Source organism: Malus domestica, chromosome 15 (assembly GCF_042453785.1).
Source record: "Malus domestica chromosome 15, GDT2T_hap1".
Classification (NCBI taxonomy): Eukaryota; Viridiplantae; Streptophyta; class Magnoliopsida; order Rosales; family Rosaceae; genus Malus; species Malus domestica.
This window is the reverse complement of record NC_091675.1, coordinates 33,033,602-33,053,659: the sequence shown is the minus strand read 5'-3', so window position 1 is coordinate 33,053,659 and position 20,058 is coordinate 33,033,602. Positions and strand designations below refer to the sequence as shown.

Below are 20,058 nucleotides of genomic sequence, written 5' to 3'. Positions count from 1 at the left end.
AACCTCGTAACTCAACCACAATCACTACGACCTAAGAACCATTGAGTCGGAGTTCACAAGTCAACGGGTCAAAACTCGTTAAAATGAGAAACGATTGAGTTCGGGAGGTCGAGATGAGCACGATAGTGATGTTTTTAGGCTTGATCCGCTATGGTTTGATGATGATTAAAAGGTGGTGGTGGCTCGGGTATGAGACGAACATAGAATAAGGTGCGAGAATGAGAGAGAGAGAGAGAGCTCGGGTTTGATTGGGCAGAGGAGAGAGATAATTTTAATTGGTCCAAAAGAAAGAGAAAATATCTAATTGGGCTAGGGATTGTGGGAACCAAAATAATTGGTGGATAAGGATAGTGATAAAAATAATGTAAAACCACATATGTACATCCATGTCACTTAGCCAACCAAGGCATAATCGTCATTTGACACACTTGGGGAGAAAATTACATAGAAAATAGGGACGGGTCGTCACATACAATCTTCAAGACCATGTGATAGTTGATTTAAAATTCGATAGAAATGGAGAGATTGAAAAGTTGAAGGAAAAAAAATTGCAAAGGGACTTGAGTTTTATAACTTTATATGCACTTGGACAAATCGATTGGCAGTAATTTTTTAAAAACAAGAAAAAACTAGTGACTAAAAATGCAACTCCATGTTTCAAACTCAACACCCAAAAAAAAGGAAGTTGAACATTTCCATTGCACCAAAAAATGAAATTTGATATATTTTTTTTCTTTTTTTGTATTTATATGTAATTTACAGAATCTATAAATTTTTTTATGACCCCTCTTAAGTGGGGCCCCTAAGCGGGTGCCTACATGGACTGCCCTCAGGGCCAGTTCGGCTAATTAATTGATAATTTAATAAATTATTAATTCATTGATTATTTTATATTTGCTAAATTAATAGATTTTCTTTGGTCTGAAGGCTATTAATTTATAGATATTTAACTGTATATTACATGCTACTAGCTCATGCATGAAACAATATATGAGGTTATTTAGTAGCCAACCTCGTAGTTAATTGTTGACCGACCTCTCTAATCCACTAAATCAGCAAGTTAGAATCATAATAAACTGATCATTGTTAACTTTCTTGGTTGTTTTCTTAATCATGCTTTACCTGTTTCGTGGAATACTCAGTGTAAGTTATTGCAACTAAGTATTCTGAGGATTTTGATGAAAATCTGTCAAGAAATTCTCAGGCCTGGGATGATTGTTCAAATTACTGGGTTTCTTCTGTTCTGGCTAGTGACATTGGGATGTAATGGATGATTTGACGAAGAGATGTTAGGTGAAGAATGGGAAGACGGTAACAGTATGAAGGACGTAGAAATGAGGTTCGATGATGGTTTTTATCTCGATAATGGTGGGTTTGATTGGCTCCGATCTCCTTGAATTTTCTTGATGGAGTTCCGGAGGAGGTTGGAGATTCAACCACCTGTAACCTGGTGTAAGAAACGTTGTTTTTGCTACTAATTATCTGCCATTAATAATCGGCATTAAACTTCCATGTGTGTGTTTCCGTAACCACGTACTATGTGTATCAATGCAAGTGAAATCTGTCCAACCAAGAAACTAAAAACGAAATAGTTATCCAAGTTTGAACCCACGACTAGTCATGGAGGAACTAGGTAGGTTCAAACCCACGTAGGGTCCAAACGTTAAGAAATGATCAGGTTTTGAAGCGTCAGTTATAAACCGATAGCATTACACGAGACCAAGTTGATCCGGGAAACCAGAAACATATACATCGTGACACGAAATCGGATTGATTACGCAATTGACAATTACAGAACACGAGCGAGGAGAAATTACATTCCTACCTTATTGTTACAATTGTACGCTCAAATGGTTGCAATTCTGTATTACAATTATTCTTTCTTTGTTGTTTATCCTTTACCACCCAGCACTGCGTACGTCCAACAAGCCTAAGAAACTTTTCGCTTGGCTGAAAACCTGATACCCCCGGGGAAAAAGCTGCATTGATAATCGCCTGAGCGGAATACAGATCCACGTATTTGGCTTGTGACCAACAACGTTGGAATAACGGTTACATGAGAATTTGCAGCTCCAAAATCCTTGGTAGTCTGCGTTGCTTCCATCAATAGACTATATTTGGTGGGCTTCCTTCTGTTTTACATCCTCCTCACTTGAATTAGGTACTATAGTGGTACTTTGTTCCTGGTCGCGTACCTGTCTACTTTCCCGTAGCTTCCCAGAAGTCGCAATTGCAAGAATTAGCTCAAGTTGTTTTTCCTGCTGCTCCTGCATATGACAATCAGCGAAACATATTATATTCAAAATAATGATGCCAAAAGTTGGATCTCACAATTAATAATTTTTTGTTAACCTAGAGAATCCATGACAGAGATTCGAAAAGCAGATAAGAGTGCAATCACAAACAGATAGAAACACTGAAAGTCCATTAACCTTGGCATTCTAGCTTGTAGAAGGGAATATAACCAGTTTCTACCAGCTGAATCACTAATGGAAGAACTCCATAGAAGTTAATGTTATTCCCAAAATCATTGAAAATATTTGATCCTCGAGTCTACATGCTGAGGAAACCTGACAACTCTAAATCCTGTTTAGCCACCAGCTGGGAGTGGAGAACACTGACCTGCATTGCCAGCAAAACTTTTTGAATTTCTCCAAGCTCCTTTTCCAAAATGTCTTCTTGTGCTGCTAATGCTCGAGTGGCCTCAGAATTCTTTTGAGCCAAAGCTGCAGTCTTCAGAAACAACAAACTAGTTAGATGAAGGGCCAGATAAATTGCAATATTATCTGATACAAGTTTATTGATACTTTAAGCAAACAAGATCACTTTATTTCTGCATTTCAACTTATTGAATTAATCCATTTTTCAGGGTTAGCAGTAAATATCCTAAGGTCCTAAACATTTCAGCATGGCATAGGCTCATAGCCAAAGAACCTTGAGTTTTTGTTGTACCAACTTTACCCATGTTGCTTACCACTCATACCATTACCCACACTATCTTGCATATCCGCTAAGTGTCTAAACTTGTTTTAACCTGTCCCAATCATCTGCAAAATGGTCTCCAGTTCGACAAAATTATTTCAGATGCTACCAGAGATTCGACAGAACCATTTTTCAAGATCACTGGGTTCTGAAGTTGAGTGTCTTTGTTCTCATGGCTATGACCTTTGACATTTCACAATGATTAATGATCATGCAGGGAAAGGAGAACGATGTGTCCTTTCTTTTTTTGGCTGTAGGGAGAGAATAGTTGAAAAGCCTGAAAATATGATTTGGTCATCAGGCAAAGGTAATGATGACTATTAAATAGGTTAGCTTTTTTGCATGTACAGCTCACCACAGAAGTAGAGGATTCTGAATAGCTGCTATGATTTTAGATCTCTTTTACTATTCTTCTTGAAAAGAATCCTAGCGTATTCAGCATTCGATCCAAGCACATGACCATATGGCCTAGACGACACTCTTCTATTGTATATAATCGTTACTCGTACTTGATTGAGAACATGGTAAGCATCCACTAGAATCCAGTAGGCATACAGATCTTACTTCTACAGTTATGATCCTTAAAAATTCTCATGTACCAAAATTGAGTTATTAACATATATAGATGCTCCATTGTGTAGAGACTCTAAGAGGTGCTTCATGAGATAATTTCACAGGTTTACAAGTAAGCACATAAAGTCCTCACCTTTTTCAGCGCTCTACATGATATACTAATTTCACTACTCAAAACTTACAGCATTAGCCTTCACTCAGTATCTGTTTCCATATTCAAAGGGATATACAAGTACTTAAAAGCTATAAACTGTACAAGAAATAGATTATACAGCATGCAACTGAAATCATAGGCATGTATATCCCAATATTATCACTCCATAGACACTTATTGCAATGTGCCAATACTAGCCTGATGCAAGATAGAATCATAGAATTCACATTTATTTTTTGAGGTTAATGATGACAGAAACCGAGGTGTTACAATAACAGGTAGATGAATGGGTTTCCACAAGCAACTTCAAATTTTGACGTAAGTCTAAACCAGTAATCCATGAAAGTGGTGGTGATTATGGGACAAAATCAAATCTCCAAGGGTGTGGTTATTGTAATAATCTAGACACCATTTGAAGAACAATCAATCCTACCGAGCTATAGCAAATAGATTCTAACTGTGTGGCCTTTGAATAATAAAAATTAACCAATCTCAAAATTCTTAAGACTCCACATTTGTGGACAGTGTATTTGAACATTTTTGGATGGGGAAAAACTCAATTCAATTGGGCAGATAGATGACATATCCAAATGTCAAGATATACTCCAATTTCCACAATTTGACAATCAACAAAATGAGTTATTCAGAAACCACCAGCACAAAGCTACCAATTAAATCATCACTAACTTAACCATATAGTGTGTAATACATGGTTTCATATTCCCTCAGAGGTCACTCTATAGGATGGAGCTTAAAAAGTAACAGATATACTCAATTGATACTTACAACTATTACGGGTGCAAACCATGTAATCAAGTTATACTGCATCCTATTCGAGTTATGCCATTTTAGGTTCGTATCAAGTACTAGTCAAGACTAACTCAATATGTTTAATTAATAATGTAAGATCACCGGACACTAACCAATCTGTATACTATTCGTGCCATGTGGAGTTGATACATGTTACTTATGAACAGAAACCCAAACAAAACTATAACCTCATATCATTTTTGTCTTTGTAATAAACTATAATCGAACTTAACCCACTAAACTATAATCAAACACTTCATTAATTTCTAAAGCTATTTAGTATTACTCTGATACTACATTTCCATGACCTTATCACAATTTATAATCCAACTAGAAAGGCCAATGCTTGCAAAAATAGTTCAAGTATTTCCTTTTCTCTGTCAAACAGTAATTCTCCGAAAAATCATCTACATTACTATAAACAGAAGACTTTACCAAACTTATCAGTCATCCAAAAGTTTCCATTACCTCAGCAATGGGCTCTTTCAAAGCCTTACGGGTAACCCGAAATCTTATCCCCAATTTCTCGAGCTGCCTTGACAAAACCCGAATGATTGTAGTCGAGCTCCGCAAATCCTCTTCCAATTTCTCAATTCTCTCAAACAAATTCAACTCCATCCCACCCTTCACCGACTCCCTGCACATTCGCCTCCACTGCCGCCGCCGAATCCACGCCCCGATCCCTACGGCCATTACCAACGCCACAGCCCCAGACGCCAAAACCCAGTTCCCCATTGCCACTAAAGACGTCTTCTTTAAGCTCAAAACCGCGCAATTGACCGCGAAACCAATAGAAACAACCGCCGACGACGCAATGCACAAAAACTCCGCAATCGACAAGAAATAGTCCAAATTGAAAGCACCACTGACGGCGTCATTTGGTTGCAGAGCTGCATCGGAGTTGTACACTCCAAGACGAGATTGATGGGAGCTGAAATTTTGGGGATTTACAGGACTGTTGTTTGAGATTGGGAAATGCCTGCGACTGATGATTGGGAGAGAGAGAATGGCTGGGGTTTTGGGGAAAGATGCGGCGGCGATGTAGAGGGCGAGTCGAGGTCGCGGAGGTGAATTTACTAATAGCTGGAGGCAAGTGAATGACATTGTTTTGGGGCTGTGGATCTCTGTGATTGTGCGGTTGGGTTCAGTTAGGGTTTTGGATTTTGGTCCATTTGAAGTTGCAGAGGGAGAGAGAGGGACAAAGAGTGGGCGATGGGTTCGATAATTGGCGCGTGGAGAGTGTGCTTAACAAAAACCAAGCAAAACATTAAATCGGCCTCCATCTCGTTTTGATTTTTTTTTTCTTTCTTTTTCAGTTTAAATAGAAAAATGACCTGGATTAACAAAGTTTAAAACTTAATCGTATGATCCAAACTACATATTAATAGAATATTTTTTGTCAATTAAAATATAGTGAAAAGATTATTTAGTCTTCTATCACAACAAAAAAAAGATAAGTGTAAGTGATTTTAACATCTTTAATTTAAAAAAGTTAAAAAATAAATACAAAATAAATCTTTCTCCCTCTCTCCACACTCCCTGTTCCACAATCTCTCTCACTCTCTTCCTCTCTCTCCACTTCCACGTTCTCTCTCACTCTCTTCTTCTCTCCTTCAATTTTAAAAACAAAAATAAAAAATTTCATATTAGTAGAACCATCTTTGTCAACCAAAAAATGATGAAAAAAACATTTAGTCTTCCATCACAAGATTCACAACAGAAAAATTAAGGGCAGTAACGTAATTTCACAAAACAAAATTTTGCTGTTTTTTATTTAAACCTCACCTATAGATGATTTTAACATCTCTGATTTTAAAAAGTTAAAGAATAATACAAATAAATCTCTATGCCTCTCTCCCCACTCCCATGATCTCTCTCACTCTCTTTCTCTCTCCACACTTCCACGTTCTCTTTCACTCTTCCTAGAATAGTACTCCTTAACAACATTGGTAGGGGCACAAACAGTTGCATAACCAATGGTCTATTCCATTGAGACGGAAATAGGTTTTGCAGGGTTAAGGTTCGGGAATATTTTCCCTTATTCTTGAAGTTTTAGGTCTTAGGTACCAAGGATCATGCTTCGGGCATGATGCCACACCTTAGCAGACCCTAATTCTACCATATGTTGTAAAAACAAACTCGAAATTGGATTGTGAGAGAATATGCCATTCGGTGTATCCCTACCGAAGCAGTGCATCACCATTCAGTAGGCTTTGACCAAACTGGGTAGAGCTATTCAGTAGACTCCAGCCAAATTGGGTCCATACCTTTCTCTCACGTTTGTGGTAGTGATCAGATCTGAGAATTTGGTAAATTTCCACTTTCTATGCTTGTTGCTTCAGGAGCGAATTAGAAACAACGAAGGACGAGAAAAGTATTCTCGAGCCAAAATTCGATCGGATTTATAAACTTCAGAATTGTACTCATTCATGGACGTAATCATGGTGTGCTTCAGGCAATGTCTTTTATGATTAGACAGTCTGTAGGAGCGAGCCAAAGAGCCATGGAATCCTCGATCGGGAGGTATTTCCATTTGTAATGCTTTGAGCATAAGTCTTCAAATGAAGATCATGGCGGAAGCTTATTCAACTCTTCCATACTATTGTTGGCTTCAATGGTTTATCAGCTTCTTGATAGTCAAGTGGAGATTCACGTCTTGTACCCCACATAAAGTGGTTTTTATTAGAAAACACCCAAATCAAGAAAATCAAACTTGTGACGATTCGACAATCCACTGAATTAGAGGGAACAAGATTATGATTGTTGCTATGGGAAAGAATCATCCATAAGCATCAAAGTTAGAACATTCGAGTTCTAAGACATTGCTCTCATGAAAAACGTCGGGTTTTCATGGGTGTATTGTTTTATGAAATCTTCGAGTTTCAAAGGCACTAAATTTGAAACTACATGTTCAATTTAGTTTATGAATGTTTAGTTCATAAAGGAGAGGTTCCTGCAAGAACACAGAATGCAATATACAACCAAGTGTAGTGGATTTGGGTTGCTTCAGGAATTCAAGTGTGAGCGCTTCGGAACTACGAAATAATTGTCTAAAAGTGATATTCAGGTCAATAATTTTGGATTCATTATCAGATTAATGGACTGCAGGTCACCTTTAATTAATTTAATAAATTGGGACCATTTGGGGTCGATTGTAGAAGCAAAATAATATTAAGATACGGGTTTAAATTATTTAGAATGCTAAAATAATAGCATTGGGTAAAAAATATAGCCCCAAAAATATTAGGGCTGGGTGCCGTAAGGAGGCAATGCCCTAGGGGGTATACGGGCTCGAGGTGAGGCTGCAAAAACAGCCTATAGATTGGTCTTCAGGCCACGGGTCTGGCTGCGCTAGGCAGCCCAGATAGACTGCAAGAGCGGGCCACGGCTGAAATAAACAGCCCATCAAATTAGAAAAAAAAAACTTGGCTGCTATTGGGCTTTGGAAAGGCTGTTGTCCAGCTCAGCTTGCAGTTGAAAATGGGCCGAGCTGGAGGAAGGCCCAGTAGGGCAAAGGCTACTGGCGATGGCCGAGGAGAGAGAAGCCCAGCACGTTTGCTGGCTTCTGGAACGGACAGAAGGCTTGAAGCCCTTGCACCAATGAACCCAAGCAGCAGGCTTGGTCCAATTTAAGCCTAAAAAAATAGTCCAGTCACATACCCAAGCTTCAGGCTTGGTGTATTTCAAGGCTGGGCTCAGCCACAAAAAATTTCCCAAAAGTTTTAATGTTTTTTTTTTCGACAATCTTAGGGTTAAAAAACAAACCCGAATTGCTTTTAATTTCTTTCGATTCTTTGACTCACAATTTCACATAGTAATTTAATTACGTAATGCATGAAACAAATATATATATTGACAAATATATGAACATATACAATATATATATCGGAAGGTAAATATAAATGTAGGGGATTCATGCATCATGGGGAATGTTTTCATGATTCACAGTCGTTTCAAATATCTTACTTTATTTTAAGCGTACCTGATTGACAGAAAACAACAAAAGCCTTTGAATTTGTAGAAGTTCCTTCTTGGAAAGCCGGAATTGCATCTCCAATGCATTATATCACGTTCAACACAGAAAAATTAAATTGAATCAATAACATGTAGATCAATTTAATAAAATAAATTAATCATAAAAGAATGATTAAAAGGTAATACTCTTCTGATTGAAGAATAAATTGTCTTTAGCGCAGCGTCAAGAACGTGCTGATAACGTATTGTAGGCATAATTTACTAAACAATTATGGAGGCCAAAGAGAGGGTGCGGCATAGATAGAGAGAAAGAGATGTGTAATTGTAGGTGTGTTCTATTCTACCCCATTATGCATTTATTTATAGTAGTAGAAAGGGTAAACCATTTCCCTTTAGGATTACAATATTTAATATCTACTAGGATTTACACAATCAAATTCTTATTACAATAGGACTACAACAAATAGTATCAATATTAATATTTTAGTGTAAAAATATAATTTTTCATTAAATTAAACTGTAATGAAAAAAATTTATAAAAATCTTTGGTTATTCTGCACTCTCTTACCTTCATCAAATTCTTTCTCAAAGATTTTCTCTTCCTCTCACTGATTTCTTTCGCTCTGCTGGGTCCCTCTCTAAAAGCGGCTGGAACATTCCCGAACTCTTATTTTCAGGTGTGCGCTCTATATTTCTCTTATTTCAATCAATTTCTCGAACTTTGGTTTTGGTTCTTTTTTTTTTCTTCTAATTTTTTCTTTGTTTTTATTCTGATTTCGATTGTGAAGTCGAATTTCTACTTTGAAATTTCAGTTCTTAGGTTTATGATTTAGAATTTGAGGTAGGGATTTAGGGTTTAGGGTTTGAGGGATGCGATTTGGGTTTGAAATTTCTGAAAAAATGCAACTCTTTCTGTATTTCAATTTTTACCGTTTCGATTCGGGCTTAGTAAAAGAGCCGCATAAGTTAAGTGTGTGTAGTGAATCTAGTGACTGTGTCAAATGAATAAAGACTCAGAAACAGCAAGCAGGTTCTTGGGTTGTCTGTGTGAGTTTGTGGCCTGTTGTTTTCTTAATCTCGATCGATCGATTGCAGGTTTGCTGGTTAATTGCAAATTAATTATACATGCTTGCTTCCTCTGTATCTTTTGATGGGTTATCATCTTTATTCAAATCAACTAATGCTGATAACATTGACGAGGGCGAAATTCTTCTTGTGGAAGGCTTGTGAAAGTTCACAAAGTTACCAAGGTATTGCATTGCAGACTAGATGTCAATATATATAACAGAGAGAGAGGTTTAGGTTTATGATAGGGAGAGAGCAATGGAGGGAAGAAAGAAAACTGGGTCGTCGTCTTCTTCCTTTACCTCTGAGCTTTTCGGGTCGAAGGAGTCTTCTGCTTCTTCTTAATTGTTTTCTTCGATTGTTCTATTGGGTTTTGATTTTTATCTCTGCATTTTTCGTTTTCGCTTGTGTGTTTGGGAAGTGTCTGATTTGGATGGATATCGTGTTGTTGCTGCTGCAGATGGTGCCTCGGAAGAGAGCGAAGGGGGAGAGTAAGAGCATAACAAATATGGACATAATAAGCTCCATCACGCTGTTGATATTATATGTGTGCATGAAGCAGGGGGAAATGTATGTTCTTTATTTGTTCACAAGGTATATTCTAGGTTCTCTATATACCAAACCATCTGTACTTGCACCGATTTAATCTATCTCTATCTCCTTTGGAAGTATTTATATGTATTTTGTAAAATAATTGTGCGATGTCTCTGTTATGTTGTTGTGTTTTGTTTGAATTTTGTAGAAGCTGAACACTTGTTTGATTGTGTGCTTATAAAAGACGTGCTTCCCATCTCTTCCCATGGAGCTCTAACCTTTGATGAGGCCCAGGTAACTCTTTCATTGACTTGAGATTAGGCCCTATTAATTTTTCCAAGTATTGTAGTTTTCCATAAATGGGGGTAAGGCTAGCCGACATTCACCTCTCCCAGACCCTGCGTAAAGCGGGAGCCTTGTGCACTGGGTACGACCTTTTTTATTGTAGTTTTCCCATATATAATAGTTGTGCTTTTGCTTTCAACGGGGTATGATTGTTGTGCTTTTGCTTGTTGAAGATGATTTTGCTTGAACTTGGTGTCGTAGAAAACTTATGAAAATTTACAAGGATTTGAGCAAGGGCTGAGCCATAAGTAATGTTTATATGAATTTGAGCACTTATTTTATATAATAACAGTCTAATTAGTTGGGGTTGCAACTCCAACCCCACAATTAGCTTGAGTAAATTTCTTCTTCTTTCATTTTTAGGTAATACTTTCAGTTACAAGTTGGTAGCTACTTGGCTGACTTCTCTCCCTGTTATTTTCAGTTCAGGTTTATTATTTACCTTACTTACCTTGGCATCAAATTGAACTGTACCGAACTAGAATTTGTGCACTATGAGCATAGATTAATTGAGTTTGTTTGCTAATTGTTGTCTGTGGTATAGTGCTCAATTTTTTCCTCTTGTACCTCCCCAGGTTTATGAGAAATTTTTGTCGGCCAAGTTACTTGTGCTCTATAACCAACAGTAGCAGCTACATAAGGGTCTTCATGGTTCTGTTTCGTACTTTGACGGTTAGTTTCATATTTTTTTAGTATAGCTCATTGGTTTTAGACCTGATTTTGTTGTAGTTTAGCGTACCTTTTTTTAATTTTTTTTTTATGTGAAAGCGTGCCGTTTGTAATACTTTTTTATGAATATGTGATTGGTTATAGAAGACTACAGCAAACATACAATTCTACGTAGTCTTTTAACTATATATAATACATATATATATATATATATTTGGGTGCCCAGATTAATGGGCCCTTTAAAAAAAAAAACATATTACAACATAGACACTGTCGTATAAAAATTATATAATATTTCAAAGGTGTAACTATTCATTGTGCCACTGTTATCTAATTGATGGTGATTGTAACATTAGAGACTTCTATATAGGACATGTACTTCTATTTGGTGGCTGTTTGGTGGCAATTGGGGTTTACCACCAATGTTAGTGTCCATTCTTTATAATAGACTCCAATGAAAAGGGTGTCTTTTAGCCAAAATTCTAGTAGTGGAAGTTGACAATTGGAGCCATGATCCCTCAACTTTAACCTAATTGTAGCAATGATTCTTCTAACACGAATCATTTTGATGGAAGTTCAGACGAAGTTTACGAAATGACCATATCTGCACGTTTTGAGGGAGGGACCATTGGTCATGAATTTTAAGTTGAAGGATCATTGCTCCAATTGGGTCAAAGTTGAGATATCATTGCTACAATTTCCTCTTATATAAATACTATAATCAGAACTGTTTAATTTACTATAAGCTATTTTTGAGTCGAATATTTTTTTCATAGTGATTATCTTTAAATGATGATTAAGAAATTCAGTTTAGATTATAAAATTTATATGATGAATATATGTAATTCATAAAAGGTGCGATATGTGCATTCCTCCCATGAGGAGATGCAAGTATTATCTAAATATATAAAGGGTTGAAATTCAGGGACACATTTTTCACATATATTTTGACACTCGTTTTGTATGACCCACTTTGTAATGTATTTCGACGTTCTGAACTGTCTATATTTTAATACATCATTCCTAAGTCATCCTTACAAAAAAAATTTGACAAATCCAAAACCACTAAGATATTCTTTTGTAGTAAAGAAAATAAACGAATACATTTTTGCAACGAAACACTAAATTTAATCCAACACTCATATGGTTTATATTTGGGTGATTTTTTACGGAAGACGTATAAGTTAGGTAGTTGGATTATTGAAATAGATTACAGATAAATAACGCATATAAGAGATAAAATATCTCATATGAACAATCTTTAAGATTGTGGCATCGAAAAGGAGGGGTGGGGGGGGGGGAGAAAATTGGAAGATGAGAGAACGTCAGGAATGAAGTCGAGGAGTTGGTGGAAGAGTAATTTTTCTCTTAATTTTTAATTTTATTTCATTGTTAAATATTTAAGTTAAGTAGATAATTTATAAATAAGTTTATAATAATTGATGAACTTTTTAATAGGGAATGGATGAAATGTTATTAATTGGCTAAACGACATAAACATGAGCACCAAATTGGCTAAATTAGAAATAGGAAGACTAAATTGGGCAAATGGCATTACGGCAATAACACAGGGATCATACATTTAAGCCAAAAATATTATAATATCTGAAATTTACGTCTTAGCAACCATGCAATAGAGATACCTTGAAACAGCTAAGTAAGATCATATGAAGAGATTTTTTTTTTTTATTTATTTTTTTTTAATTTTTTGTTGGGAGAATCTCTAATCCTTTGAGTTAAAACTAATCATAAATTTATATTTCAAGAATTGATTATTTGTTTCTAACAAGAAAAGTAAATTTACAACGAGAAACCGCTACGAGAATAATAACAGAGGGAACATTGTTAAACCAAACACAAGAATGATTATAAAGATGTACTAAATTTGTTAAGCCATCAGCGATCATATTTATCTCACATGCGTGGGTGATTAGTTGAAAAATGAGGAATCTGATGAATATGATGCCAAATGTCTTATAAAATAGCCTTTGATTCTCCAAGGTATTCGAATATGATTATGAATTGGTTCTTGCTGTTATTCCAAGTTCAGGTAAAAGGGGCTGAGCTGGGGCTAGACGGGCGTATGTGGAGAAGCCCGTTACGCCGGAATATGAAAGTGTTTTTGTTGCAGAGGCAGCGTGCGACTTTGAAGATGATGTTTTTCAATACAACGCATCCCTTGTTTCTCTTTAAGATGGTCCTCACCACCTTCTGTTTCCCTCACCTTTATATTCTTTTATTTATTTATTTTCTTAACCAATCTTCTGACTTTTTGTTTTTATTCATTTCTAACTTTTTTTTTCTTTTTAAGACCACATCATTTTTGTTCTTCTATCCAGCTTGGTAACAAATTATTGTAACTAATTTATTGTATAATGCCCTTCCTGACGAAAAATTCTAGCTTCGCTACCGGTCAAATGTACAAAAAGTTAATTCAAATAACCTAGGATGATTACGCGCTCGTTTGGATGTACTTTTAAAATGGTTGAAAACGCTTTTAGAACAAATGTTTTTGGGTTCTAAAAACACTTTAATGCTTACTGTAAGAAGCACTAGTTATATGCTTCTTCCATGAAGCACTTTAAGTGATTATTTTCATGATTTATTTGTATTTTTACTAAGGATTGGTTCAAAAAACATTTTCACTAAAAGCGTTTTTGGTCATTTTAAAAGCATATCCAAGCGAGCTCTATTTTACGAAAATAACACCTCTGAATAGGAATCAACATAAGGTTATTTTAAGCATACTAAGGATTGGTTCCAAAAACATTTTCACTAAAAGCATTTTTGGTCATTTTAAAAGCATATCCAAACGAGCTCTACTTTAAGAAAATAACACCTCTGAATAGGAATTAACATAAGGTTATTTTAAGCATATATTTACTTATAACAAATGAATTTGCAATTCCCTATCCCTTAACCAAAAATTAGATCTTACCGTTTCAGACCCGATGGAATTTCAATTATTGCACTTTAAGATTCGATTTTTGCTTTGGGTTTGCTTGCCATTTTTGGTTTGATTTGGCTATGGGTTGCTTCTTATTAAGGTTTTATCGGCTGTTTTTATTTTTGGGCTAACTGCTTTTGATATCTTTTTGTATCCATTCGTTGTTGGTGCTCCTCTTAGTCCTTCCTACAGTTGTGGATTTCATGTCTGCGGTGGTGGGTCGGATAGTTTGAGAGTCATGTTTGACTCATCCTCTGATCGCTTGAAGATGACGCCTGTTGCTAGCTCCGGGTGGGTGCTGCTATACCATCTTCTACATATCACATGTCAAGGCTTTGGTCTCCTCTTTGGTGTTGCTGGCAGCGGTGCATGCAGAAAGTTTGATGAAGTTGCTAGGTTTTTTTGTATTAGGCTTTTTTGTTTTGGGCTCCAATTTCTGTTTTGGGCCAGACTTTTGTTTGTTTATGTTTGTTTGGGTGGTCCGTTCTGTTGTTTTATGTCTGTTTTTGTTTTTGGACCTCCTTTTTGTAATCTTGTTCTGTTTGTAATGAAGGTACCTTTGACCAAAAAAAAAAAAAAATGAATCAATTATCATTTGTTTGGTCAAATGAAAAAAAAGAAAAGAAAAGTTGAATTTCCATCTATTTTTTATAGGACAAATCTGAAAAATGAATTTTTAGGTATGAAATAACTCATGAAAATTATACCCTAATTTATTCCATACTTCCGTCTTATCCTCGTTTATTTTCACATATATCTTTTCTCATCCCTTACAAATATGGGCAATTAGCTTGGATGATTATTTTTTGACATTTGGTTGGAGTAATGTTCATTTTTTTAATAATGACAACAAAGTAATCATACAACAATAACACAACTATAATATAATGACGCATGATCATTTCTGTCAAATGGTAATCTTTCCTGCTAATCGCCTTTCAAATAATTAAATATTCCAAAAAGTGAGAGGAGTATCATCCTAAAGTTGGCACAACAAGACTGAGAAGAAAACTTGGGTTAGTTAAGATTTGAGGCAACTAACTTAAGAAAGGCATGTGTCGTGTGGCATGTATTGCTTAAGTTCATTTCCCAGAAAGAAAAAACCGAAGAAAAGCGTGCGACAGGTCACATAAATTGTGTTAAAATGGAGAATATTCCTCAATCATTCAAATACCTTTTATTTATTTATTTATTTATTTTTATTGAGTTCACCTTTTATTTAATATCCGTTTAATTGATTCCATGTTTTAAATATGCTCTAATAAATAATAATAATAATATGTTATTGCCAATTAGTATTATGATTTATTAGTATTCATCTTCATTTGTAAGTAATAGGTTTTATATTCGATTATCACTAAAGACGAATTTGAACCACATTATTATAATTGCTCATTGTGAAGCTTAGCGTCCACTCTTCCATCCCTTTAATGTAAATAACATCGTTTGCTTAACAAAAATAATAATAATATTATTATATTGTCCGACCTTGACTTGCACCTAGCATAGGACCTTCTCTTTCAAATTAACTTGGGATCCAGGTTCTCTCCTTTCCATTTTCATGCCTCTCCAAATCACGTCAACATTTTTTGAGGAGAAATAATCCTACTCCATTATCTTGACCAATGTTTGTAGTTATTTTGTAGAGAGAAAGATGAAGAGAAAAGTGAGAGGGGAGGAAAAGGGAGGGGAGGTGAGTGAAATGAATTTTGGAGAAGAAAGAATCCTACACCATTAACTTGACCAATATTTACAGTTATTTTATTATTTTATTGTGCTGAGATGAAATTTTAGTGCCATCCGATTGAATTATTATATGAGCAACTCCAGTGTATGAGCCTTCTCCCCAGACTATTCATTATTTAATTCATCCAGTGAACAGTAACTGCCCTTAATGAACAGTAATTGCCGTGACAAATGCCTTTTGCATCTCCACCCCTACACTGAATAGCCCTGATAATTGGCAATAAAATATTATTATTTTTTTATTTATAAAATAATACATAATAATTTTATTTGTAATTTCGGATAAGATTTTTAATTGTTCTCGTTGCGCCACGTGCCATTATCCGAAAAGCCAATAGCAATAAAATATTTGTATTTTATTTATTTATAAAATAATTCAAAAGAATTTTATTTGTAATTTCGGATAAGATTTTTAATCATTCTCGTTGTGCCACGTGTCATTATCCGCAAAGATAATTTTTCATAAATTTTTTTCGGATTTTAAAATTTTTTTTACATTTTAAAAAAAAAATTTATTCACCTAATTAATTTATGCCGTTGGATTTAAAAAAAAAATTGAATTTCAACATTCCAGATTGTGCCACGTGGCACAACGGTAACATTTCAGAATTTTAAACTGTTTTTTTTTTTTAAATTTACAAAGCCTAATAACGTGGACCGTTGATTTTAGATCAAACGGATGAAATTAAATGAGATTTTTAAATATTTTTTACCGTTGGAAATCCAACGGTCCATAAAATAAGGCCGTTGCAATTGAATAGACATGGGGAAGCCACGTGGCTTCCCCAATGGTAACATTTCAAAACAGGTGTCGTGGGCCCAACCCTGTTTTTTTATCGGAAGACGCGCGCCCACGCGCGCGTGAAACGCACGCGCCTAATGCAACCCTCAGGCTCTCGGGCTGGCAATCGACGTCGTGCCTGCTCCTCAGGCCTCACCTGTCACTCGGGCTACCCAACGCTGGACCTTATCCCCCCAACAATTTGGTTCTGTTTGAAGGCCTGGCCCCCGAGCAACCTCCCCCGCTGGAGTTGCTCTAACATGTGACTGGTCTTCCAAGAAAAAAACTAACATGTGACGGGTCACATCAATCCATAAGAAGTCTAGCGACCCAACATAATGGTTGAGTTTTCAAATCTTATTTCATATCTTTTCTTTTTCCTTTTAAATTTTAAAATTTCAATGATCTAATCATCAAATATAGTGAAAAGACCATTTTTGACAGTAAAAGACTCGTTTGCTATATGTTTCCTTAGAATAAAAAATTCGACTTTGTTTTAAATACAACGTTATATTTACAGTAAGGAGTGATGGAATAAATTAGTATCAAATATTCGAACTTATAATTTATGAGATTCGGTTCCAACCTAAAACTTTGTACTTATAAGTTATGAGTAGAGAGAAATATCATTAGAATTTAAAACTAAACGAAAGAATAAAAAATTCAAACTTAAAACATCTTATGAGGCTGTCTCGTGATTTAAAAAAATATATAATACATTGTCTAGTGGTAGATGTACTTGATTGATGGCATATGATAATTAGTTGTTCTTGATCCCAATAACTCCAAAAATCCCATGTATATTTGTTTGTATATTGTATTTGACCTCTATAAATAGGTAATGCAAACTAAATTACAACCTCCTTTTTGTGCTTCTATTTTCTTTTATCATATTTGTCTTCATTTCCTCTTTTCTTGAATAAAGTACTTTAGTTGAAAAATCTTGGTAGTCTTCAACATTACTCCACAATATCTTGCATCCACCCTCGACAAGTCTCTATAAATAATAGTACTTATCGACATATATTGGCATAAACTTTCGGCGTATGCTAACAGGAATTGACAAGTGCCTACTAGGTGCTCGATGAAATGACCCAATGAAACTTTATGCTGATCTTATGACCTCATTATTTAAAAATCTTGGCTACGCCATTGATTGAAGGGTAGTAACTGGATGAAAAAAAAAAGAGAAATAATTGGGGCAATTATGAGATTGACACTCATTAGCTAATAAGACCATATGATAATATAATTGATAGCTAAATTGAATGAATGAAATAATTAAAGAGAAATGCTAAGGAGATTTTCTTAAAGGGTAATTGTCACAGCCCGTCCCGGAATTTTAATTCCGATGACGTGAAATTACAGAAACGCCCTTAAACGGGATTAAGGTGCGTCATTTATCTATTGGTTTTTACCTAAATCCCCTAATCTATATTAATTGGAATATTATTTAGTGTCAGAAACATAAACTTAGACTTAGGGTTACAATTACATACTAAAGTTTTAATGTTGGTTTTGGAATTTATCACGTGGGATCCCCACCTCCTGAATTTCTTCCCCAAAACCCGTAGGTTGTCTCTCTCTTCCTCAGCTCTCCCTAGTCACTCTCTCTCTCTTTCTTCATTTCAGAAACACTCTCTCACTCTCTCTCTTACTCTCGAACTCACGGCAAACACCAAGAACAACCACAATTCTACACGAACGTCCAATCTAAGATCACCATCGTGATCTTGGGAACTTCACGAGCACGGGGGTACAAGTTTCAGGTGAGTTCTATTTCAAAAACCCTAGTTTCAAATCACCCCGTGGATTTGCACTGTTCACAAACTTTAAGTTGGCCGTGTTTTAGGTTAAACAAAGCTCACAGTGAGCTTAAGGAGGTCACGAGGAGGCTCGGAGTGCCTCGTTTGAACAAAATGGACGTCGGGATCGTTGGGTTCGAGTTTGGCCGAATTTGAGGAATTTTGGAAGGTATGATCTAGTTGTTTTTAGGCCCTAAAACCTTTCCAACGTGATAGTACATGTTAAATGCTTCATTTTGGTATAAACTGCGAAGAAATTGGTTGAAAAACGAAGGAGAATAGTGGATTTGAAAATTTTCCAGAAACCGGCGAACAGTCGCCGGCGACCGGCGACTCGCCGGAGAAGACAGGGAATATTCCGTCAAAACTGACGGAATATGCCAACGCCGTTACCGTTACCGTTGGATATTTAACGGAAAATGCTAGGATTTAACGGAATATGCCTTAACGCCGTTCACTGTAGCCGTATGTGTGCATGTCACGTGGCCGCGCGTGGGGGCGCGTAGGTCCGTGACACGTCAGGCGCGTGGGGGCGCGTGAGACCTCCAAAAATTATTTTAAAAATATGGGGATGATCCTGAGGTTGTGTAGGTCACGGTGGTATATTCATATACCCAATTTGAGCAATATATGAGGAGTTATTAACTAAGATTTGGGTTAGGCGTTAAATATCGTCAAAATGGTTACTTTTGTATAGGTGAGGTTTATGCGGGCATCGGGCATGGCCAAGGGATGCTCAGGGACTTACGAGACGTCGATGTAATATGTGAGTGGGCAGTTTTGTTTTCCGTATATATATATATACTTGACGCTTTCCCAGAAATTGAATTAGAATGAAATTATGTTTTAAATGAAAGGTATATAGAATGATATGAAAACGTGAATTGAAAGATCATGCATAGAAGTATATGAAATATATATGGAAATGTAAATTGAATTGCCATGCATGAAATGATATGAAAAGTATGATTTGAGATATATGATGCATATGAATGAATGTTGCGGCGGACGCACATGTGAGTATCAGGTGAGTATTTAATTACTGTTATGATGATGTTGATGTATATTGAGCTCAAATCCTGCACCTTGGTTTAGTGCTTATAGTATTCACCGCATCGCACGCTCGCCTTGGATCCAAGTAGATGCTGGTCGCACAGTCCACGCGGAGTGGGTGCGACGGGCCAGTCGAAGAGTGTTAGTGAGATTTCGACTGGTGGGTGACCTTAGATTATGTGCACAGATGATTAATGAGAAAGCACTAGAGCGTAACTTGTGTGCAGAAGGCCGGACGGGTCACAGAGGTGACTCCGGTAGAGTGATAGTGATAGATTTTGAGCTCTAGGTTCAACCGTACAGGCTATTAGAGGGCCTCCGGTTGATTACTTTCTTGCACCTGATATGATTATTGTTGATGCATCCATATTTAACTGTTGAATTAGACATGGCATGGCATGATTGATAAAGAAAAATGTTGAGATAGTAAAAATGAAGTTTTGAGAATATATATGTATATTTATATTTTACATTCTGGGAAAGTATACAGGTTTTACGGAGAGGGGTTACAACGTTTTGAGAAATGTTTGGATTTGGATTTGGAAAAGAATTGTTTTACTGACCCACTCAATTTTGGTTTTGCGCCCCTCCAGGTTAAAGAATAGCTGAGGTGTGGTGG

General features: G+C 36.1%; 1 protein-coding gene and 1 long non-coding RNA gene across 4 annotated transcripts; one reads left to right on the top strand and one right to left on the bottom strand.

Annotated features, from left to right (window-relative positions):
• Nucleotides 1-1,755: 1,755 nt before the first annotated feature.
• Nucleotides 1,756-5,806, bottom strand: LOC103444823 (uncharacterized). The gene is made up of 3 exons (XM_008383766.4): nucleotides 4,988-5,806; nucleotides 2,623-2,733; nucleotides 1,756-2,267 (listed from the first exon to the last, which is right to left on the bottom strand). Exons 1-3 carry the CDS (start codon nucleotides 5,621-5,623, stop codon nucleotides 2,112-2,114), a joined length of 903 nt encoding a protein of 300 aa, XP_008381988.3. The 5' UTR covers nucleotides 5,624-5,806; the 3' UTR covers nucleotides 1,756-2,111.
• Nucleotides 5,807-9,047: 3,241 nt separating this feature from the next.
• On the top strand, nucleotides 9,048-13,502 carry LOC103444824 (uncharacterized). Of its 3 annotated transcripts, none has more exons than XR_011576602.1 (6): nucleotides 9,048-9,171; nucleotides 9,590-9,744; nucleotides 10,020-10,153; nucleotides 10,302-10,387; nucleotides 11,014-11,110; nucleotides 13,158-13,502. It is a non-coding gene; the product is annotated as an uncharacterized lncRNA (long non-coding RNA). The 3 variants fall into 3 exon arrangements; XR_011576603.1 differs by having other exon boundaries at nucleotides 13,239-13,367; XR_003771277.2 differs by lacking the exon at nucleotides 13,158-13,502 and having other exon boundaries at nucleotides 11,014-11,272.
• Nucleotides 13,503-20,058: the final 6,556 nt, after the last annotated feature.